This window comes from Anabas testudineus, chromosome 9, assembly GCF_900324465.2.
Source record: "Anabas testudineus chromosome 9, fAnaTes1.2, whole genome shotgun sequence".
NCBI classification, from domain to species: domain Eukaryota; kingdom Metazoa; phylum Chordata; class Actinopteri; order Anabantiformes; family Anabantidae; genus Anabas; species Anabas testudineus.
This window is the reverse complement of record NC_046618.1, coordinates 12073747-12095075: the sequence shown is the minus strand read 5'-3', so window position 1 is coordinate 12095075 and position 21329 is coordinate 12073747. Positions and strand designations below refer to the sequence as shown.

The following is a 21329-nucleotide window of genomic DNA, read 5'->3' as shown; positions in this document are numbered from 1 at the left end:
GATCAGTAAGCTACCTAGTAGCTAAACAGATCAAGCATGTAAGCTTTTCTTGTCTTGTTTCTAGGGATAACACAACTTCACATTTGTAAGAAGAGCCTAACAATCATATTACACAATATTAAAATCCACGTCCTTTTCTCTAGTTCTGTATATAAAGTACATGGATTAAGTCACATTTAGTCCTCGTGGAAATAAAGTGCTTTTATTTTAGAAACAACATTTTGAAACAGACATGTTTTCTTAAAACTTTAACATATTAAAAAAAACTCTGCAGGTTGAATGGTGACTTACAAAGATCTGCATTAAATTAACAAAGCCAGCCTCTTTAAAGTCGACTGTTCAGCAGTTTGGCAACTTGATCATTACAGTTAGTAGTTGTTCCACTGAAGCCCCTGAAATTCAGACACAGCAACACAGGGAGACCTTTATTAAGTGGTTGGTTGTCAGTGAAATCAACTATAGTGGTTAATGCATGTTACTCAGCATCACCTGCGTACACCTGAAACCTTCTCACCTTGTTTTTAAAAGATTAAAGGAAAAAAAAAATCTGTTTAAAAGATTTAGTGTGAGAGGTACCACTCCTCGTCGCCATCAAACGTTATCAGGGCAAAGCAACCAATTGGCACATGCTGAAGACACATGCTTGATCTTTCAGTCTGTGCTGCTCTTTCTTCTTCGGAGGGCTAGAATCATTCGTGGCTACAGAAGGCAGACTGCTTTTGGGAGCTAGAGTAATCTCTGCAACATGGCAGTAAATCCACAGATCGACTGGTCTCTGCTATTGCATTTTTGAATAATGACGGTGACAAAACTGCTCTAAGTATTTTGTCACCATGGAATCTGAGAAAATGTAAAAATCAGACTAGGAAAGTAAAAGCCCCATCCATATTGTAAAAAAGACATTACATTCCCATGCAGCGGCATTAAAGTTTCTTTCACAGCAACGTGCTTTCGTTTTCCAATCCATAGAGTGTACATTCATAAAGTACAAGGATCTTCACTAACAGAAAAAAAAAAGTTTTGACCAGGCTACAATTTCCAAATGTTTTACAGCTAATTCTAAAGTAAAGAGAAAAGTTGGAACCCTGAGATTTCCGTTGTTTAATGAACCAATAGTCCTCCACAAAGTGACTGTCAGAAGGACCTACATGTAAATATGTCAATTTAGTCTACAGAAATAGCTGTTGTCATTCTAGCTTTCTGAACATGAGAGGCGACAGTTACGAGGAAGATAAAAAAACAACAGTTTTCCCGACTGCATCTGCCATATTTCAGTGTCAACACCATTTGAAATTTAGATTGAGCTGTCAGATTTTACAGGAACATAATTACATAGATTTGACCCCATTCCAGATACACATATGATCTACATAAAAGGGCTGCTGCTGTGACTCTGAATTGGGAAAAAATTAAATAAGAACCCACTTGAAATTATCTCAGAGTCCACGAATAGAGGTTAAGGATGAAGATGCACTATGCTGAGATACAAATATATAAAGGAGAATGCTCTCGGCAAAAATACCTATTGGAAAATATTGGATACCGAGGGTTTGATATTGCCTGTGCAAGAATGATCCATTACAGAAAGAAATCTGCAGTTGCATAGATGACTGTGGCTAGGATAGTTGAGGTGTGGTGGTTGCTTCTGGATCTTAAAAAGTTAAATTATTATTCCCTCTTCTTCTTCCTTTCACTTCTCCATGAGTGATAGCTGCAATATTCTCTCCAGTTCCTCTTCCTCCTGCTTTCTCATCTTTTCCTCTTCTTCTTGAGCTCGTGCAGAGAGCTCCATGGCCAGGCGGAGGTCAGAGTCAGGGCTAGAGGCAGACGCAGAGACGGAGACAGAGCTGGAAGGGCTGGAAGTCTCTTCATATTCCACTAGCACCCCTTCTGGGATACTCCTAGAATGACATTGAGAGAGGAAAGTGAGATTGAGCAATTTTATATTGCACATACAGAGCCATCTAAATTCCTGTAGGACTAGCAAGTAGGGAAACCAAACTGCTATGCTAGCAACCGTAACCTGTCCTCTTACCTGTCACTCTGACTACTCGGTATTACATCAGAAAAATCTCCACGAACATCTTCCCAGCTCCCCTCCTACAATGACACAAACAAAAGGAGTGACTTATGGCACGTGACGCAAAGAAATGCAAAATCAAGAAAATGTGGGAAAATGATAAAAGATTTGTGCGTGGCGATATAACTGCCAGCTGAGTGATGATTGCTATGACCTGGGTTGTGGCACTACGTGACTCAAGGAGACTCTGATGGATGGCATACTGCAAAAGCTCTTCATCATTGTTGGACATGGGTGTGTGGCGGCTGCCTCCTCTGCGGTGGTAATTTACAGGCACCTCAAACACCTCAGGAGACACCTGAAACAAACTCAGTGCTGGACAAACACCAAAAAGCGGTTTAGAAATCAGAGAAATGCATTTTGTATTTAATACAGTCGTTACACTGGCTGCATTCCTACCTGCAGCTTCTTCATCTTCTCCTGAGGAGGTTGGTGTGGCTGCTGGGGTGGTGTTTGCTTCCTCTTCAGTACTGCATTTATTTACATTACCAAATGTAATTCTGGCAATCAGCACATGAAACAGTGGAATCTCTACAAGGAAACAACACAGAAGATGGGAAAAAACAGATAACAGAAGAGAAAATAAAATGCATATTTAAGTGTCGCCTTACATACCTATTTTAACAGGAAATCCAGGAGGAAATTTCAGGGTTACAAAGTCTCGTAGTCGTGCGAAATGGGAACTTGTGCGGGCCATGAGGTCAATAATGGGGGTCACCTGCTCCACCAGTGACAGAGGATGTTCCTCACTCATCCACAATGTACCTTTGAATCTGAGTGAGATAAGGTTACAGAAAACATTGTTCAAACATGCACAAAACTTATAGCTGTGACAATTAAAGTATTGGGTTACTATAACCTTAAATGATGTGTCTTACTTTTGTGTTCGAATGCTCAGTTCGATGGGTCGGCCAATGTCTCTGTTCCCAAGGTCGAAATTGGGATCAAAATATTCCTCTGGAGTGATGGCAGTGGGATTGTTGGCAGTTGCATACTCAAGAGTAAGATCCTAAAAAGACAATCAATCATATGAAACCAGCTGGAAAGTTGGGAAAAACACATAGGTTTTATGAAATTACTGATTGCACACCTTACCCCTTGTGCACTTATGTGCTGCTCCACAGTCCCCAGTAGAGACTCCAGAATGTTTCTTTCACCTATGAATAAAAAGAATCGACTCTAATTTCATGTAATTAAATATATTTTTGTTACTCAGTTGGAGAATCTTTTACACATACTTTTTATTCTTGCTTTCTCCTCATCTGTAAGGTGCTCCGTCCTTGTCCGGATTACTACACTTACATTGTTAACGCTGAAAACCTGAGAAAACATCCAGAATAGGATGTCAGACATCATTACACACAGCCTGTATAATGTTCAGTTGCAGTATGGATAGTGTGTCATTTCTGCAAACCTTTGCTTCAAATCCATTAACCACTTCAGTTTTGTCAGTTCTCCAGCCCCATATCCCAGACTTGCTCCTGAGAAAAACACATTTGTGATTACCATAAATCCATAATATCCTTCAGTGAAAATGCCATGAGCTGTCAAGTCTCGTGAAATCTGCTTACACTGTAGAATTTGTTTTTGGATTGATCAAAGGAAATTAAGTGTGCATGTTCTGGGGAAAAGAACATCAGAAAAGGTGTGACTCTTGCCTCTCAAATGCAATATCCTTGGTGTCCAGGTAAGTGTTGATAATTGGGGTAGTCAACCTTTTGGCAACTTCCTGTTCAGCTGGCTGCATTGACTCAAGAGTGACTTCTTCCATTTCTTGGGATATGTTGAAGCGTTCAGTGTCCACTACCTGATCATCATGGTTCACCTCCATCAACTCTGCACATGAATCTGTAAAAATACAGTCACTAGATTTAAAACATTTTACAGAAATAGTATAAATCATAAAAAGAACTTGAACTCTTTTAGTTTTGAGTGTTAGAGTAAAACACACACCATCTCCTCGGAAGATGTAGCTTCTTCGCCCTCTGATCCAGGTCATGTTTTCGAAACCAAGAAGAGTGGCATCCACTCGCAGGTTGGCGCCACGTTTCCAAATGCGACAAACATCACTTGGACAAACCCGGGACACGAGAGGGACTGTAAAACAACAGTATATAAAGGTCCCATGAAGGAAAGAAAAAGTATATCACATGAGAAACAGTGTGACTCAGTCATTCCTAAACCAAATTAAATGCTTCACATGACAAGTAACAGGTATGTAGTGTTACCTGTATGACCTGATTAGAGCACTTGCTGGCAAAGACTTTGTATTGTATGTAGATATTACACGACAGGGTACTGCATTAGAACACTTGCAGATACCTTTTTCTTTATCTTATAAAAACACTGATAACCAGCATACCCTAGATAAACAGTCAACATACACACACAGAGTACTTTACAAGAACTTACTCCAACTGGTGAATTCCCACTTCATTTCCATGTAAAAGTCTGGAGACTGCAGATGAAAACATACGCAGAGAAATAAGTCCCTTTTCCAGTAAATGTTTCCAAGAACAGATGGAGATGAATGATAAAACAATTAGAAATAATATATTGAGTAAAACCTCTCGGATCTTTGACAGCAGCTCAGGCACTCCTCCCAGAGCAGTGGAGGCTTTGAGGTAGTCTCTGCGTTGAAGCACCAACTGAACCATCTCTGGATCTCCAGTACTTACTGCCTCCTGCAGCACTGCGCAAACACAGAGAAGTATAAACAAACCACTAAACCTTTTAAGATAACAGCATCTGTTCACCAGAAGTAGTAAGCATCCATTAAAAGCACCTCCACAATGACGGTAACATCTAAGGAAAGTGAAACTGTTTTACTTCAGTTTTAGAGGACAGTATGCATTTCTACCAGAAACCCCATTAACACCAGATGATGTGTGGCTTAAAGAGAGAGCTAAGTGATTCAACAACCCATGAGTCCTTGAAAAGCATATTAGCAAGGGATGGTAACCAAACACTCACAATATCATAGCAAACCTTTTCTGTTATGCCAGTTTTATAACTAACCTGTCCAATTCTTGGCGTTTTCTTTAGTCACTTCAGCACCATGTCTCAGAAGGACTCTCACTGATTCTAGGTGACCGAGTGACACGGCCAAGTGCAGAGGTGTCCGACCTCTGGGATCCACGGCCTCGATGTCATTCTACGGAAATCAAAGAGAGACTTACATGTTTCCACTGCACTTTTATTTGTGTAGCAAAACCACTTGGTTACACTAAATACTGTGCTATGGACATGAAAACAAGTTACATGAACAAAGGAGCCTGTTTAACCTTGTTATAGTCATTCACTTCTAACTGAAAGCAATGCTGTTTTATGAGTCATAATGTTATAGTTTCACATCTTCCAATGTAGGTCATCCCTAAGAATGATGTAGTAAAGCAGTGGTCAGTACACTGACAACACCGAGCATCATGTCTGGTACTCATGAATCATGCTGCTTAGGTCAATGTATTATTGATCAGCACTTTTGGGTAACACTAATAACAAATAGATAAATTAGTGCGAATAGATTGTACTCCAACAATAGGCAGTGTAACCTGTGATAAGTTACTCTGAAGAAGAATATGTGAGGAGTATCGCCTCTGAAAAAATGTATAATACTTAGTAATAACTTGTTAGATTAGTTTATGGCACGGTTGACAGGAAAGAAAACATCATCACCATTACGACATTTCTACTACAACAATGAGGCAAATCAGATCGGATTTGCAGCCTGTAGCACAGCAAGCAATCAAATCGTACAGCAATAATGAACTATGACTAATGAATTAACATGAAACTTAAACGTATTGCTCGTGAATCGTTAACTTTTATTCATCTCCATAAACATTTCAAGCGTTTTATGACCGTGTGGAGCATCTGTCACACCACCGGCCTACTTTCACCGGGTGGCTACGGAGATTTCAGTCCTGGCTTCATCTAGCTAGCTAGCATGGGTGTGTGGGTCAGCAACAAGTTCGGTGTTTTTACCAACCGGTGGTAAGGTTATGAGCTCCTCCAGCCTCCTGTAATCATTCTCCCACACGGCGGAGTGCAGGGGAAACTGCGCTCGGATGTCTTCGCTAACGTTAGCCCTGGACATCTTCCTCTTTGTGGAGCCTCTCAGTGCAACGTTAGCCAGCTCCTAATGATTACAGCCATGGGGAAAACCGCGACAGCTCCACGCTATTTGTGCCACTTTGTACGATAAATATGATCCATGTCCTTGAGATGTGACAACAACACGGCAGAAAATATCCAAACCGGTGAACAACTTTCCCCGAGCTCTCCCCTAAATAAAACTTTTGAACAAGGAAGTACCAGGACTAGTACCCGATAACGACAGGGGTGTCGTAGCTATAAACAGACCCACGGCGTAGTCAGTGTCACCTAATTAAAACAGATAACCGACCACATTTAAAAAAGAAGGTAGGTTAGGAGTAATACACTATTTTATTTTGTCGATACACGACGTAAAAGTCATTTGTAAATAAATATTTGGTCTTTAGAAATCGGAATGGTCAATTCCAGTTTGGGCGCAACCATTCAACATGTGGGGGAGGGGGGGGGCTCGCAAAAAATTCAATCTAAGTACAATAACTGAATTCACTTCATTCTCACTTTGACGTGTTAAATGGTTCATTTTAAACACAACTGGGTCCTGAAATAATAAACAAAACAAAACACTACAGGAAATAAATATCTATTTTGCTTATAACGTCGAAATGACACCAGCTCCTTTTATGTCGCAGAGAGGGAGGTTGAAAATCCGACACTTTACCGTCAGCGTAATGATGTGTAAAATACTTTATACTTTAATTTACTTTAACATTTAGCGTCAAAACATCTGTGGCGTCAGACAATGTGAATCACAGCTTACTTTTATCAACATGTGGTGGCTTGTTCTATCAACATATGTTTGGTGCCTGATGTCATTGTGTGGACACATAGCTTTAATACTTGGTAAATTGACCCACCTGTCACATGTGTATTATTATTATTTATAATATTTTCGACGTTTATTTTGAATACAATTAATTGATGGTGCTATGTTTTATGAATGTAAATCCAGCCTGCACCCTCCCATTAGTTGTAAAACCTACTCTTTGTACCGTGTCACATGGTGAATAGATCAAACCCACCTCTTACTCCTGCCTGGGCCTCTATGCCCTACGATAGGTCTGTCAGGCTATGCGCCGCCTAAACATCAAACATATTGTCTGCTACTTGTGTTTTATTCATAACTGTAGCTGTAAAATCAGAGCCACCATTGGAGTTGCTCATTCCATAATGCGTTTTCATTACCATGTTTTTGTGTTATTGTTATAACAACGATTTTATTTCCTGAGAGGCACACACCTGGGGAAAGTGACCCACCTAAGGAGGTCACCGTCGTAACAGCTGCTCGTTGGTTTGCTTCTGTCTACCAGACGCTCAGGACTCAACTAGCAGACGGGCACAGGCTGGTTAGCTAGTCAGGAGCCAAGTCAAGCGGTTTAGCTACTTCCAGGGGTAATGCTATAATATTTACACAGTATAATGGTTGCAGCGCAAACGTTAGCCAAAACGAAAAGGCTAATAGTTCTAGTTAGCGTTAAGTCCTTGTTAGGGTTGTTTTAATTAGCTAGGTTAAGTCTAGCTAACGCGGAAGGCATCCACACAGAGTAATCAATGGTTAGCTTAACGGACCCAGCACTCAGTTCGCTGTAAAGAGACATTTCTTCCTGGGTAAAGGATGTCTAAACGCCTGCGAAACACTGAGGTCTGCGCTGATTGCAGTGTTCCAGGTAAGCAAGTCCAGACCGTCCATGCACATTCAGTTGTTAGCTTTTATTTTTCAATAGACATTTGGTCCTTAGGCTCAGTAAACCAAAGCCTTGTACTTCACACTTGTAGTTAAATAGGATTATCAGGGCTGGCCCACGCTGCTTTCTTCTTTGCAGTATTTTGGCCATGCAGGTTACTCCTCTTTCAACAGGGAAACTTGTTAGTGTTATTAACAAGTAACTAAAGCCATATCTCTTGTTTGAATATGCAATTAGACCTACAGCAGCTGTCTTTTAACTTTTTAACTGTCTTTAACTCACTTTAATTAGTCAGACACTTTATATATATATATATATATATATATATATATATATATATATATATATATATATATATATATAATTACAAGTAAGCCATTATAAAAGCTTAACATAGACTAGCAGGGAAATACTTGCTCTCTGCCATGTCTGAAGTTCACCTAGGTTGTCTGCATTATTCAGTCAGCCTGGTTGTAACGTTACTTCTTGTGTACAAGTGTACTTTTCATACACCACACATGAATTTTGGAGTAAAAGACAGGCCATTCACCATGTTGGCATCGTGTGACTATACTGTACTACCTGTTTTGATAAGATATAACTGCTTAATCCGTTTCTTATTCATTCGACTTTTCCCATTCACTATATGATTGCGAATCATAATTTCATGAACGTATTAGTGAAAAGATTAAAGAATACATCCTCAATCTAAAATGTTTTTGAGGGTTGAACAGTACTGTTATCTGTAGATGAAAGAAATGGTACAGATGAGAAAATAATTAAATGAATCCTCCTCAATTAAACCCTCAAAAGTACTTTCAGACATCTCATTTATATAGAAATGACGTGATGTTTTTCAGCAGGCACAGGAAGCAAAACAGGATGCTGAGTGAATTGACCGCATGCTTTCAATACAGAAGTTTTTTTTTTTTCTATTTTGACACCACAGTGTGCTGTAAATGTGATATACTGCAACAATAGAGCATACATTGTTTTAGTGTTACTGCACCATAAGAATCAAGAAACACTATAACAAACATGCTAAAAACTCACAGTTACTCAAGTTTTAGTATCTTGTTTCTCATTATGTCATTCATACTAGCTAAATACCCCAGATCTCCACAGCAGCTGGCCCACTTTGCCTTACCAGTTGTTGGGTATGAATATTTTTAGAGTTTCAAGATGTGGTATTAAATTTAGCAGCACTTGTTGAGGAAAGAGTAAAAGAGGCTTGTCAGCAGCACCCAGGTCTGGGTGAAGAGGAAGTTAGTAGCAGACTCAGGGGACCAGGTGCTAGAATCTGACTAGCAACCTTTGCAGCTGTTCCTCCTACACTTCAGCTGCTGCTAAGACACTTAGTGTTCGCTGTCTGTCTTGTCTTAGTGCCAGCTGCTCAATCTTCTCAACAGTTTATTTGCTATCAGAGTCATATGTCATATGGATTTACAGTATTTCTGGTCTTGAGAACTTTGCGACCAGAAGAGTCTTAGTATAGACAGTGGACAGAACAACTGTGTAACTTTTAAGTTAGATAAAGTGTATTTCCTATGCACATTATATACAGCGTTTACTGAAGATAACAAGTGTATTTTTGTACCAATTTCAACACCTTATTATGCAGTGCAAACCCTCTGAACAGCATTTGTTGGTTATTTTTTACAATGTTTTGAAAGAGGAAGCTGCTCTGTTACGCAACAATAAGGTTGAGGTGCTTCAACCCAAGCCTTTACTTCCTTTTTATACAATGCATTACTGTGCCTAAAAGGTCTCATAATGCCTGTTACGGCTACACCTATCACAGTCTCCTGAAGTTTCTCTTTTTACTTTTGTTATACTGTGTCAGTCTGCATGTGGTCTAACACCTTCCTTCAAACATCATATTATAATTTAAGCTGGCCTAGCATAAATCTCACTGTGTAATATTTGTACCCTACTTTATGTTAACTGTTCGTGTTATATTAGTGTAAATAATTATTCCAGGGAATTTAGAGGCATCATTCAGTTTTTTGCTTTCTCTTAAAATGCATCATAAAAGTCTGTAACCAGCAACATTTTGGTTTGTTTCTCTCCTTTTTCTCTGTTCATGCCAATTGACCCTGAGCTAATTTCATCTTAATGTCGACATGGATCTTAAAACAACTGGTAACAACTAGGAAACACCAAAAATTTTAGCAAATTATATAAATAAATTAGTAATAAATTGTGTATTCATTAGGTCCTACACCACTACATCACTGTGGTTTACGGATGTCTTTATAGTAATTTATGGACAATGATTAAGCGCTACACAAAGGCCAGTTCTTGTTAGTAATCATTAGTCTTTAAGATTTGCTTTTGGTCTTTCTCTTGTATTCGTTGAGGGGTCCAGTGTGTTATTCAGAATAAACAGAAATGGGGTATTAAGATCAGCATGTTACTGATTTTAAATATTGGTACTGAGCATGAAGAGAGGAGATGACAAAATTCCTGACTCAACTGAAATTATTTACAGATAAGCTAGACCAAATCAAGCCTCTGAGAGCCAGAGATTCAATATGCTTTTAGCTTCTCCTTAAATTGCATCTTTAAACCACTGTGATTCATCAGTGAGATCACTGCAAGTGACATTAATTTCTACTTTGTGGTTTTCTCTTGCAGAACCTCGCTGGGCCTCAGTGAATAGGGGTGTGTTGATTTGCGATGAGTGCTGCAGTGTTCATCGAAGTCTGGGAAGACATAGCTCTCAAGTCCGCCACCTGACACACACACCATGGCCTCCTACACAGCTACAGGTAATAACCTTACACTTGATAATGTTAAATTTATATTCACCTGTTCTCCATTGTTTTATATTCCCATCGGTGATGTAGTTAACTGTAGTTAATGCTCAGGCTAAATTGTCTACTGTAAAATGCCTTGAAGTCATGTCATCCTTGCACACAATCTATATTTCTGTGGTTTTAAATTCTGCAGGCCTGTATCTTGGCTCAAGGTGTATTGATTTAGTCCAAATATAGAAAGTGTTTGTTCAGGACGAGAATCACAAACAGTAAGTCAGCATTCTACAGTCTCTACATTTCATAGGATTCATGTTTTTACATTTCTTATAGATGGTTCAGACGTTATACAACAATGGTGCAAATTCAATATGGGAGCACTCCCTTCTGGACCCTGCGTCTGTGATGAGTGGAAAACGCAAGGCCAATCCTCAGGACAAACTGCAGTGAGTGAAGTCTGTTTGAAAGTAATCAAGGAGTACTGTTATTCACTAAATGTTAATTTAATAAACAAAAACAGTCAGTGTTAATAAGTGCTGTGTTCTCTTTCATTTCCTTTCATTTTTTTGTCTTTTAACCTCTGTGTTTCATGTGACCCTCAAAAGCCCAAACAAATCAGAGTTTATAAGAGCCAAATATCAAATGCTGGCATTTGTACATCGCATGCCTTGCCGGGAGGATGACAACACAACGGCCAAGGATTTAAGCAAGGTAATGAGAAATGACTACTCATAGTGATTAGGAGAAAACTAAAAGAAGCTGTATTGTTATTAGTTGTTTATTTTTTCAGCAACTTCACTCGAGTGTACGCACTGGGAATCTCGAGACTTGTTTGAGACTGCTTTCTCTGGGAGCACAAGCAAATTTTTTTCACCCTGTAAGATTCATCCACTCTACATAAAACCTTAATTTTCGTCTTTGCAAAGGTGTTTCTGTTGATTTGATGTTTTACCTTTACCTCTTCTGTAGGAAAAAGGAAACACTCCATTGCATGTAGCTGCAAAGGCAGGGCAGGTATCTCAGGCTGAACTCTTAACTGTTTATGGGGCAGATCCTGGAGCCCTTGACAGCAGTGGCAAAACTCCCATTGATTATGCAAGGTTGGTTAATTTCTAATGTTTGTATCTTTTGTTATTCAAACAGATAATCTTTCACACCTAATTTGGGCCATTCACCCTTTGAATTGTCATTCAGTGTTTGTGACATGCTTTTGTAGGGAAGCTGGCCATCATGACTTGGCAGATAGACTGGTGGAGATTCAGTATGAACTAACTGATCGCCTGGCATTCTACCTTTGTGGGAGAAAACCAGGTATGAAGCAAGAGACACCTGCAGCTAAAATCACTGTGTTCAAAAAGAAGTGCATCAGATAAAGTGTGCATTTGGGGCTGTAACGAAAAACGCAAAGTTTTGATCAGCACTACAATAAGTGAGAAAGCTAGTACTTCAGTTTACATGCTTCACAATTATGCTTAACAGAAACTTTAAGTATTGTCTCTTACTTTTGACAGTCATCAAGAAATTTCTTGTTCCTTTCAGAACATAAAAATGGCCAGCATTTCATTGTTCCACAAATGGCTGACAGGTAAGAAAGTAAAAGCTGAAAGTTGATATTAAGGGACTTGTCTCTAAATGGGTTTAACTTGAATCAAGGCATCAACGTGAGTGCAGTGAGGCAGTGGTGAATGGTTGTATTTTTGTTCTAAGGCTTGTTCTGACTTGCTGATGAGCTCACTGCAGCATGTGTTATCTAAACTCGTGGAAACAGATCCACTGAAGAAGTTTACATACCCAGAAGCTCTGTAATTGCACCATGTATTTGAAGTTCTTTGCAAACAACTGCAATATCAAACTTTAATTGCTTTAAAGTCTTTTGTACCACAACCACTGGTGTTTGTCTTAATTTTGAATGTTACATTTATTCTTTTTCATTGCTTACTTATAATGGATAAGGAATATGTAAGTATGGGTCAGAGTGAAGTATGCAGCATGTAGACCTAATGGTTCCGCAGCAAATATTTATGAGAGTATATTTTGCTTGTAGCAGTGCAGATTTATCAGAACTGGCCAAAGCAGCAAAGAAGAAACTACAGTCTGTAAGTGTTGAACTTTTTTATTTTTTAGTTCCACTGTGCTGAGCGTTCTTCCTCTTTGACTGGTGTCTGTTTCATTTCCTTGTTTTAATGTAGCTCAGTAATCACTTATTTGAGGAGCTGGCCATGGATGTGTATGACGAGGTGGACAGACGAGAGACTGATGCTGGTAAAGATTTTTGTGCTCTTGTATCCATGCTAAGTGCACAAATCAGAACAGTACATTCATTGCTACTGTGTTACTTGCAGTGTGGTTGGCCACACAGAATCACAGCACCCTGGTGACGGAGACAAACGTGGTGCCTTTCCTTCCTGTGAATCCAGAGTATTCATCAACACGAAACCAGGCAAATCTTTACAGAACAATTTTCAGTTGTCTCTTGGTTCATTTTTTACTTTGCCATTACAGTAAACATTGATTTTTTTTTTTTAATAGGGAAGACAGAAGCTTGCACGATTTAATGCACATGAATTTGCAACTCTCGTGATTGACATATTAAGTGATGCTAAGCGCAGACAACAAGGAAATTCAGTCACTAGTCCCAAAGGTCAGTGTCCAAATGTTTATTTCAAAATCTTACTGACGCTGGATATTTTCTGTATCATACACATACGTATTTCTTCCTGTGCCTCTTAATTCCAGAAAATGTTGAACTTATTTTGAAGAGTGTTCCTGTCAGACATTGTAGTGATAGCCAGGACAATGATCAGCCTGACTATGATAGTGTAGCGTCTGATGAGGATACAGATCAAGAGCTACCCTCGAGCAAAGGAGCAAGGACCAAGGTATTGTGCCATCACTTTCTCTAATTATATGTCATTATATGTCTCCCTCCAGGTACCATTAGTGTTTTGTTTTTCATCTCTTTTTCCAACAGAGTCTGGACTCCGACGTCTCCGATGGCCCTATTACTATGCAAGAATACATGGAGGTGAAAAATGCGCTCTCTGCCTCTGAAGCCAAGATCCAGAAGCTCATGAAAGCCAACAACAACCTGAGCGATGAGCTGAGGCTGATGCAGAAAAAGGTATCCGGTGCGCTCCACCAATAAGTTCACTAACACTGGGGGCCGGACTGAGTGGGGGCCACAGCGGTCATCAGAGCTCTTCTCTCCCTCTCTCTCTCTCTCTCTCTCTTTGGTGTGGAGGCCCAGCCTGTGGCTTGTAATGAGGGCTGAGCCACCTGAATAAGAATGATCTGTTGCAAGATAAGGCTGCTGTGACACCCTGCTCTGCTCCACCCTCTGTTTTGGCCAGCATGTTCAATTTCACAGCTTGAATGTAAACTGGAGATTTTTTTTCTTGTTCATTTGTTTTGAGTTTCAGAATTTGAAAAGTGCATCTTTGCACCAGTTAACAACAAAAACAGTTTATTTTCCTTTTTGTAATGCGTAAATTAAAGCTATTTTGACTAATGTTACTAACGTGCATGTTTATGAAAATAGCATGATGTGATTAACAGTGTTTTTTAATCCTTTTTTCAGTTGACAATGACTAACTGTAATAGTATGTGTGCGCCTTTCTTCATCACGTAAAGTGTGTTTACTGCATTTTTTTTTTTTTTGGATGATTTTCAGTTTTTTTTAGTAATATTCTTTTCTAATTGTGGATTTATTGTTTTCTGATGTTATTTCATAGAAAGCATATGCCTTAGCTGATACTGTTACTCTGTTTAAACAAACTGCTGATTCATAGAGTTTCTAAGCATGTTACATCTTCCTTTTTAGTTAAACTGATGTTTTCTTATGTTAAACGCTTTAATTTGGCTGTTTTGAAGGAGGATGCAGATCATATGTCCATTATTTATTGGGGTGACTCTCTTGGTTGCACTCAGGATCATTCTCTTACTCCCTGACAGTAGACAGTAAATACTACAACGCTGTAGCATTTACTGTCTGAACAGATTTGCAGAACACACAGCCTGTTATGACGTATTAGCTTCATTGTTTACAGTTGATGACATTTCAGTGGACAGATCTATCCACTTTTACTGATCAGTACACAGTATCTCGTATTTCTCTGCATTGAATGCAAGGAGTTGCATTATTGAAGGCAATTTCTTCTTGAAAGCCTTTATCTTCCCATAATTCTTGAGTCAATCTGTCTATACTATAGCTACATCTTTGACTTGATCTGCACCTGTGTTACTTACCTATGCAACAATCTATCGCTTGCTTATCACTTGCTTTGCATCTTTAGACCAAGAGAAATTCCCTCCCAAAGCAAATTTTAGGTTAATTCTGTGATTTTAGATAGTCGATGATGCCTTGTTCATGTGAATTTGTCTCTGTGAACAGTCCTAGTAACAATCATAAGGATGATAAACTACAGTTGTAGTAAAATACAAAGCTATTCTTATGGGAAAATGTAGTGAGTTACATTTACATTTTCCCGTAGGAGTAATCAAGCTCAGCCAATAGTCAATAAACTTTTTCTGAAGCTTTCTTAAGTTCATTGCCATGAGACATAGGTTTTGCTATGTTTTTTTTATTTTGTGTGAGAGCAGTATCCAAATATTGACTGAAGTTTCTTTAACCAAAAATTCAAATCACAGGTCTTCAAATGGTATGACATCTACAATGATACGTTTTATTTCTGCCACATGAAAACATTGGCATATTTAGGTGACTTTGAGCATTCTGATGGCAGCAGGCCGTCAGTGCACTAAAATAAATATTTGGAGGAGAAATGGGATAAAGCTGAAATGGTATACTGTAAAGAAACAGTAGATCAGGACAGGGAACAAAGCTTGCTTTGCTGAGAGCACCTCTTAGTGTATTGCTGACATCTCTTCCAGCTGCAATCTCTGCAAAGTGAGAACACCTCTCTCAGGCGGCAGGTCACAACCAATATCTATCAGATCCCCAGCGGTTCAGACTTCCCTGACCCTTCCAGCCCCTCAGCCCTGAAACGCCGGCAGTCAGCGCGGGCTAGCCGGCCCATGTCTATGTATGAGACCGGCTCAGGCCTGAAGCCTTATCTCCCTAAAGGAGAAACTCCCTACCCAGAGGAAGGTATCCCCACCCTGCAACCATTCCCACCTCATGTAAGTAAGACCTGTTCCCTGCTCTCCTTTGCCGTTTCCTCTCAATTGCCCTCTTTCCATGACCTTCCCTCACGTCTTCACCCTGTCTGCAAACCTTTATCTCTGCCTGTTTTTTTTTTTTTTTTTTATGTTTTTCCTTGCTTGTTTGCGACTGGGTAGTGCTTGATACGTCAGAGGCTAAATCATCCAAAAGCACAATTCCATACATTTAAATACATCTATTCACATCCCAAATTGTGGCGTTTTGAAACACTCGACAGGATATCTGCACATATCGCACACGTGTTGTTCACTGGAGTGTTGCTTCCGAGCTTAGTTGTACAAGCAAGGAGATGCTGGTATTATAAACTCTGAAGGTTTGTGCTGTGTTTAATGTTGATGAAGCATTAAAACTGCCATACAAATACTCTGTGTTTTTGTAATGCATGATACATTCACACATCACTCACTTTATATTCATTAGTGTTTGGATTTTCCCTCTAAGTAAAAAAAAAAACAGAAGATATTTATGCAGATTAATTTGAATCATAGTTTTCACACTGGTCTGATCTGAAAGGTAATGGGTTGGAGTTGATACATTTAAGGGAATAAATGTATGACTATGATCTGTTAAAACAAATTTAACTCCTTTAAATTGCCCACAGTTTTTTTAACCCACTCTTTTAAAATTATTTAATTTTATCATTTCTAATTAAAAACTCTGTCTGTCTGTCTGTACTTGTACAGATGTAGTTTTGCATCATCTCCATTCTCAATATACAGTATCTGATAAGTCAAAACTGGTTTCAAAAGACCTGTGGAACATCTCATCTTATTTTTTACTTTGCATAAATGTTTTATTTATTTAAAAAAATTGTCTTTAAAATGTGATTTGAACCTGTCTTTAGAGGGAAAAGGGCGATTTTGTGACCACCTCCTCATCCCTCCCCTCATTTCCATCCACCTTGTCTTGGTCGAAGGATGAAAGTATTCAAAAGGTTAAGTACATCCTCACTTGGTCCACACCTTGTGGAAGGCGGCAAATCCACTTGAAGCACTTTACCATTTCTATCCCTTCCTCCTCCCTCACGTTCCACTGTCCTCCATATGCTGCTCCTTATGTGCCCTGCTGCATGAGCCAACCCTCACCATCAGATACCTGCCTTCATCAGCATCATCCTCATTGTGCAGTTAATAAAGTGTGCGGTTTTGCACACGCAAAACCTGAGCTCTGACCGCTGTGCAGAAAGTTGCATTTGAGATGCAGGCTCTTATCATTTTAATGCTTTCTTTATTTAATCCAGAAACGTGTGCAGCAGCAGGATGATGGGTGGGAAAAAAAGTTTGATTCATGTTAGTTAGTAATATTTTTATAAAGCAGTCCCCACTTTGTGAGTATATTTTACATCTTCAGTTGTTGAACTCATCCAGTTTGGAGTTTACACTTAGCATAAAGAGAAGTTTACTCCGTCTCCAACAACAAAAGCTTGGCTGTTTTGCACAGTAACTTCTCTACAGCATGCACTCACTTTCTTCAGTAGTTCCCCTAAAACTGTACTGATCCACAAGTTGTTTAGCCCAAGAAGATTGATGCTTCAGAGCAAAGACTTATGTAAATATTTATGGTAATCACATCTCCTGAGGCTGGCTGATGTGTGCTTCGTTGCATTTTGTGCTGCACACAACTGAAGCATTTTGACTGAAAGGGTATGGACGTGTTGTACAATCAGCATTTTGACTACACTTGTTTGCTTCTGCTTCCGGTTTATAAATGTAGTTTGAGTCTGAGATAAGACATTTTGCACAGTGCAGCACAACTTTAACAGTTTTGCTTTGTGTGATTCAGTTTTACTTTCCCTCAAATTATGATCCCCTGAGGGTCTGCTTCTCTTTAAGCTGGAGAATGAGTAAAGCTTGTGTGTCCCGGTTCTGATGTAATGCTTCTAGCCATGTGTTGCTGATTCATAGTATTGGCTTTTTGTTGGCGCCTGTGAATCAACAACTTCCTCAGGAGTTCTAAAGTTTTCTTACAGAAATGTACACATTTTAACATTTGATGACTGACAGGTCTCTTTCAAACAAGTCAGCATTATGTCTGAACTCTGCATTAACTGTTTTACTAATCCTGTATCCGATGCTTTAAATGAATTTCGTGCTCTTGCTTCACAGCTTTATTGGCAAACTTCATTCCGAGGCCTTTGCATTGCTTTTACTTGTTTTATATTCAAATTTGGTGTTGACAGTTACAATAGTTCCTCATCGATTTGAAGTGCAGAGTTGATACTGTGACTTCATTGCAGCTGTTTTTGGTTTATATTGTCAGTGACACGGGACGTTTTGCACAAGATATTATTAGTTTTATTGTCTTCTCTTTCCCTTCTAGGCCTCAAAGTTAGAGAAGCAGAGCAGCATGCCAGAAAGTGACTATGACAACACCTTCAATGAATCTGAGATGGACGATTCAGGGTAAGGGAAGGTTTATTTGTTTTCTGACTTCAGTTGAACGTTTAAAGTTAAATTACACACTGCTTTGTCTTTAGAGTAAGATAAATAAGCAGGGTTTTGGCAGTAGATGTAATTTGTTGTGATTTTCAGTCTGTGCAGGAGGGGGAGGCTGAGGAGCAGTGGCTGGCTGGGGGAGGGCAGCTCTATCCCTGAACTGGATGATCTGGAGATGGAGTCAGATCCCACGCTTCCCAGCACGGAGGATGTCATCCGCAAAACTGAGCAGATCACCAAGAATATCCAAGACCTGTTGCAAGCTGCTCAGGAGAACAAACACGACAGGTCAGAATGAGTCAAGACAAAGAGCTCTGTAGCTTTCATTGCCCAGCCTCCATTTTTAAACATCAAGTTCCTCTTACAGTCATTATAATTATGTTTAGTACCTTTCCCCTTCGATCATTTCCACTTTTTCTGCTGCCTTGAGTCCACCTCATTCTACTTCCACTCTGTTCTGCTGTTATGATGTTTTGGCGTTGCGGTCCCCGTCCCTCAATCTGTGAGCAGACCATGTGAGCGTGAAGGTGTGCGGCGGCTCAGGCACAGCCTGGGATGTTTCAGCACTCTGGTGCCCTGGGCTGAGAAGGCCTCCCCTCCCATTCAGCCGCTCAGCCTCCGGTCCCCTGATCCCACCTCCTGGTACTCTGGCTTCTGTCCCTGCCTCCCAGGCACAGTTTTATTTTCCTCTCCCTCACACCGTTTTGCCTCGCCCTTTTCCTTTATCTCACCTGCTAACAAGCTGTCTCTGTTTCTTGGATGTGCTTTGAAGTTTGAAGTAATTTCAGTCAGTTGATGGATACTAAGTTACATCTATGCCACTTACTTTAGATATAGAGCTAACATTAGATTTGAGTGTAACAGAATGATGTAACAGCGTAATGTTGTTTCTACTATGAAGCCATATTTTTTAAATACCTAAAAGGATGATGCCGAATTGAGGACCTCTGTATTTACAATGCTAAAAATGTGTGCAATAAAATGAGTGTTAAATGTTAAATGGCATGTTTTTAGTTGATTAACATTAGGTTGAACATGATGCCGCACGGTGTGTTGTAAAAGCGACTTTAGAGCACCCCACTCTCTAAGTGGACTTGCATGTAATAGTTTTTGGTTGTTGATCTTTTAATAATATTCATTCTATAATTTTGAGATTTGAGCTCATTACCAAATCTTTTCTCCTCACAGTTTCATACCCTGCTCAGAAAGAATACATGTGGCTGTAACAGAAATGGCCGCCCTATTTCCCAAGGTAAGGAAACAGCCTTGCATATAATTTGTTTTGAATTAATCAGTCAACTAGTTTTTAATTTATTTATATTTATTAATATTTTAAAGGATTTACAAACACAATTATCTGCATTTTAATGTACAATATTTCTAGTATTATTTTTGTTGACTCTTAACTAATATATATACTTCATATATATATTTATATACTTAAGTGTGTTAAAAGGAGTGTATGGTAGACAAAGCACCAGAAGGTTCTGGTCAGATTGGGTTTTAGAGCAGCAGAGGTTAATATGCTCTCTCTAAGGATATGCTCTCTCTGAGGATATGCTCTTATTGTTGCATTGACTATTTCCATGAGTATCAAGATATTTTAATGTTCCTTTGCAGAAGCCACGCTCAGACACTGTGAGAGCCTCTCTGCGCTTGTTGACTTCTAGTGCATACCGGCTTCAGAGTGAGTGCAGGAAGGCGTTGCCCTCAGAAGGCTGCCCAGGGCCGGACATGCAGCTGGTCACCCAGCAGGTCATCCAATGTGCTTATGACATTGCCAAGGCCGCCAAGCAGCTTGTCACCATCACCACAAAGGAGAATACCAACTAACAGCACTTACAGGGCTGCAAAGCCATTAGCATCTCAGTTGTGTTCGTATATTTTTTAAATGACTTTGCTGTTTTTGTATTTGTGGTATATGCATGCATTCTTTTTTATTTATGGTTAAGTATTAATACTATTTAAAAACAACTCTGGATAAAATCTGAATGTCAAGGGAAATAGTCAGCAACTTTACTTAGGGATACCCAGCTGTTGAAATAGCACACTACATTTTGAGGCAAATAAAACCTTCCGTTTGGACACCAGGCAGCAGCTGGTAAGCTGGGGAAGAGATGATTTCTAGATTACTCTTGGACAATTAGAGTAAATCGGCTCTTAGTTACAAATAATCTTTAATAATCCGTAAATACCTTTCATTGAGAGAATTAAGCACAGTACAGTAAATCCATATGATGATACGGATTAATGTCGTCAGCCCAAAGCCAGATATGTATGCTGAAAAGCCATAAATGAGTCATGAATCTACTGTCATTGAATGCTATTGTACACTCTTGTAGCTAAAGGAGCTTCCTTTCAATAATTGCACTGTGCAAACATAATCATACTGTAAAGTTTATTCTTCAAAAACAAAATGACCATCAAATGTTGGAAAAGTTCATTTATGCACATTTTGTAATTGCAATGCTAATGTTTGTTGCATCAAAAAAGCTATTTATATGGTTTGTTCCCTGTCAAAGTGTAATCCAGTCTGCAGTGTACAGCTATTTATGTGAGCCTGTTTGTCAAGTCAGTGAATGCAAATAACACTCCTTCAGGGGCCAAGCTATGTTCTTCACCAGCACCAGGGTGTTGTATTAAGTTATAATGGTTTGGTGTTTTAAACAGGCTCCACATTGCACTGTATTCTGCCATCATGTGTGTCACTGCAGTGTTGGTGACGTTACAGGACATTTAGAGCTATAGCCATACTGTATGTATGTTCAGCTGTTTTGTGCTCTGTTCCGTTGCTGCTAGTTTTGTATTTAATGTGCAACAAATGGGATAGAACTCTAGACGTCTCGTGCATTATTGTGTAACCCAAAGTTCATCTTCACCAAGTGTTTTCAGAGTTCATTGTCCATTTGAAATCTGATCAAGGTAATGTCCCTCTCTGCACCTGAAAGGAGTGCAGGGATGTATGTGATGCAGCTGTTAAGTTGCACTTTGGAAAAGTAATTATTTTCTAAATAAACATAATTTATAACTTTAGTCTTTTGTGGTTTATCAGATTTTGTATTCATCACATTCAAGACA

The 21329-nt window shown here is 39.3% G+C and overlaps 2 protein-coding genes across 6 annotated transcripts; one reads left to right on the top strand and one right to left on the bottom strand.

The window, feature by feature from the left end:
- Nucleotides 1-526: 526 nt before the first annotated feature.
- Nucleotides 527-6553, bottom strand: ankrd13a (ankyrin repeat domain 13A). Its single transcript, XM_026344031.1, has 15 exons — nucleotides 6069-6553; nucleotides 5099-5234; nucleotides 4648-4772; nucleotides 4493-4538; nucleotides 4034-4177; nucleotides 3739-3928; nucleotides 3495-3561; nucleotides 3319-3400; nucleotides 3176-3237; nucleotides 2959-3089; nucleotides 2696-2853; nucleotides 2480-2611; nucleotides 2235-2395; nucleotides 2036-2100; nucleotides 527-1901 (listed from the first exon to the last, which is right to left on the bottom strand). Exons 1-15 carry the CDS (start codon nucleotides 6174-6176, stop codon nucleotides 1691-1693), a joined length of 1818 nt encoding a protein of 605 aa, XP_026199816.1. The 5' UTR covers nucleotides 6177-6553; the 3' UTR covers nucleotides 527-1690.
- A 787-nt stretch (nucleotides 6554-7340) lies between these two features.
- Nucleotides 7341-21284, top strand: git2a (G protein-coupled receptor kinase interacting ArfGAP 2a). 5 transcript variants are annotated; one of them, XM_026344029.1, is made up of 21 exons: nucleotides 7341-7860; nucleotides 10516-10649; nucleotides 10968-11080; nucleotides 11240-11345; nucleotides 11425-11511; nucleotides 11604-11734; nucleotides 11851-11945; nucleotides 12174-12219; nucleotides 12679-12730; nucleotides 12824-12896; nucleotides 12977-13074; nucleotides 13164-13275; nucleotides 13371-13513; nucleotides 13606-13755; nucleotides 15525-15773; nucleotides 16661-16750; nucleotides 18136-18218; nucleotides 18348-18539; nucleotides 18762-18893; nucleotides 19440-19503; nucleotides 19872-21284. In XM_026344029.1, the coding sequence occupies exons 1-21, from the start codon at nucleotides 7809-7811 to the stop codon at nucleotides 20082-20084; spliced, it is 2415 nt and encodes an 804-aa protein (XP_026199814.1). In that variant the 5' UTR covers nucleotides 7341-7808; the 3' UTR covers nucleotides 20085-21284. The 5 variants fall into 5 exon arrangements, with proteins under 5 accessions (XP_026199814.1, XP_026199810.1, XP_026199812.1 ...); XM_026344025.1 differs by lacking the exon at nucleotides 18762-18893 and having other exon boundaries at nucleotides 7346-7860; XM_026344027.1 differs by lacking the exons at nucleotides 15525-15773; nucleotides 18762-18893 and having other exon boundaries at nucleotides 7348-7860.
- The last annotated feature ends 45 nt before the right edge of the window (nucleotides 21285-21329 follow it).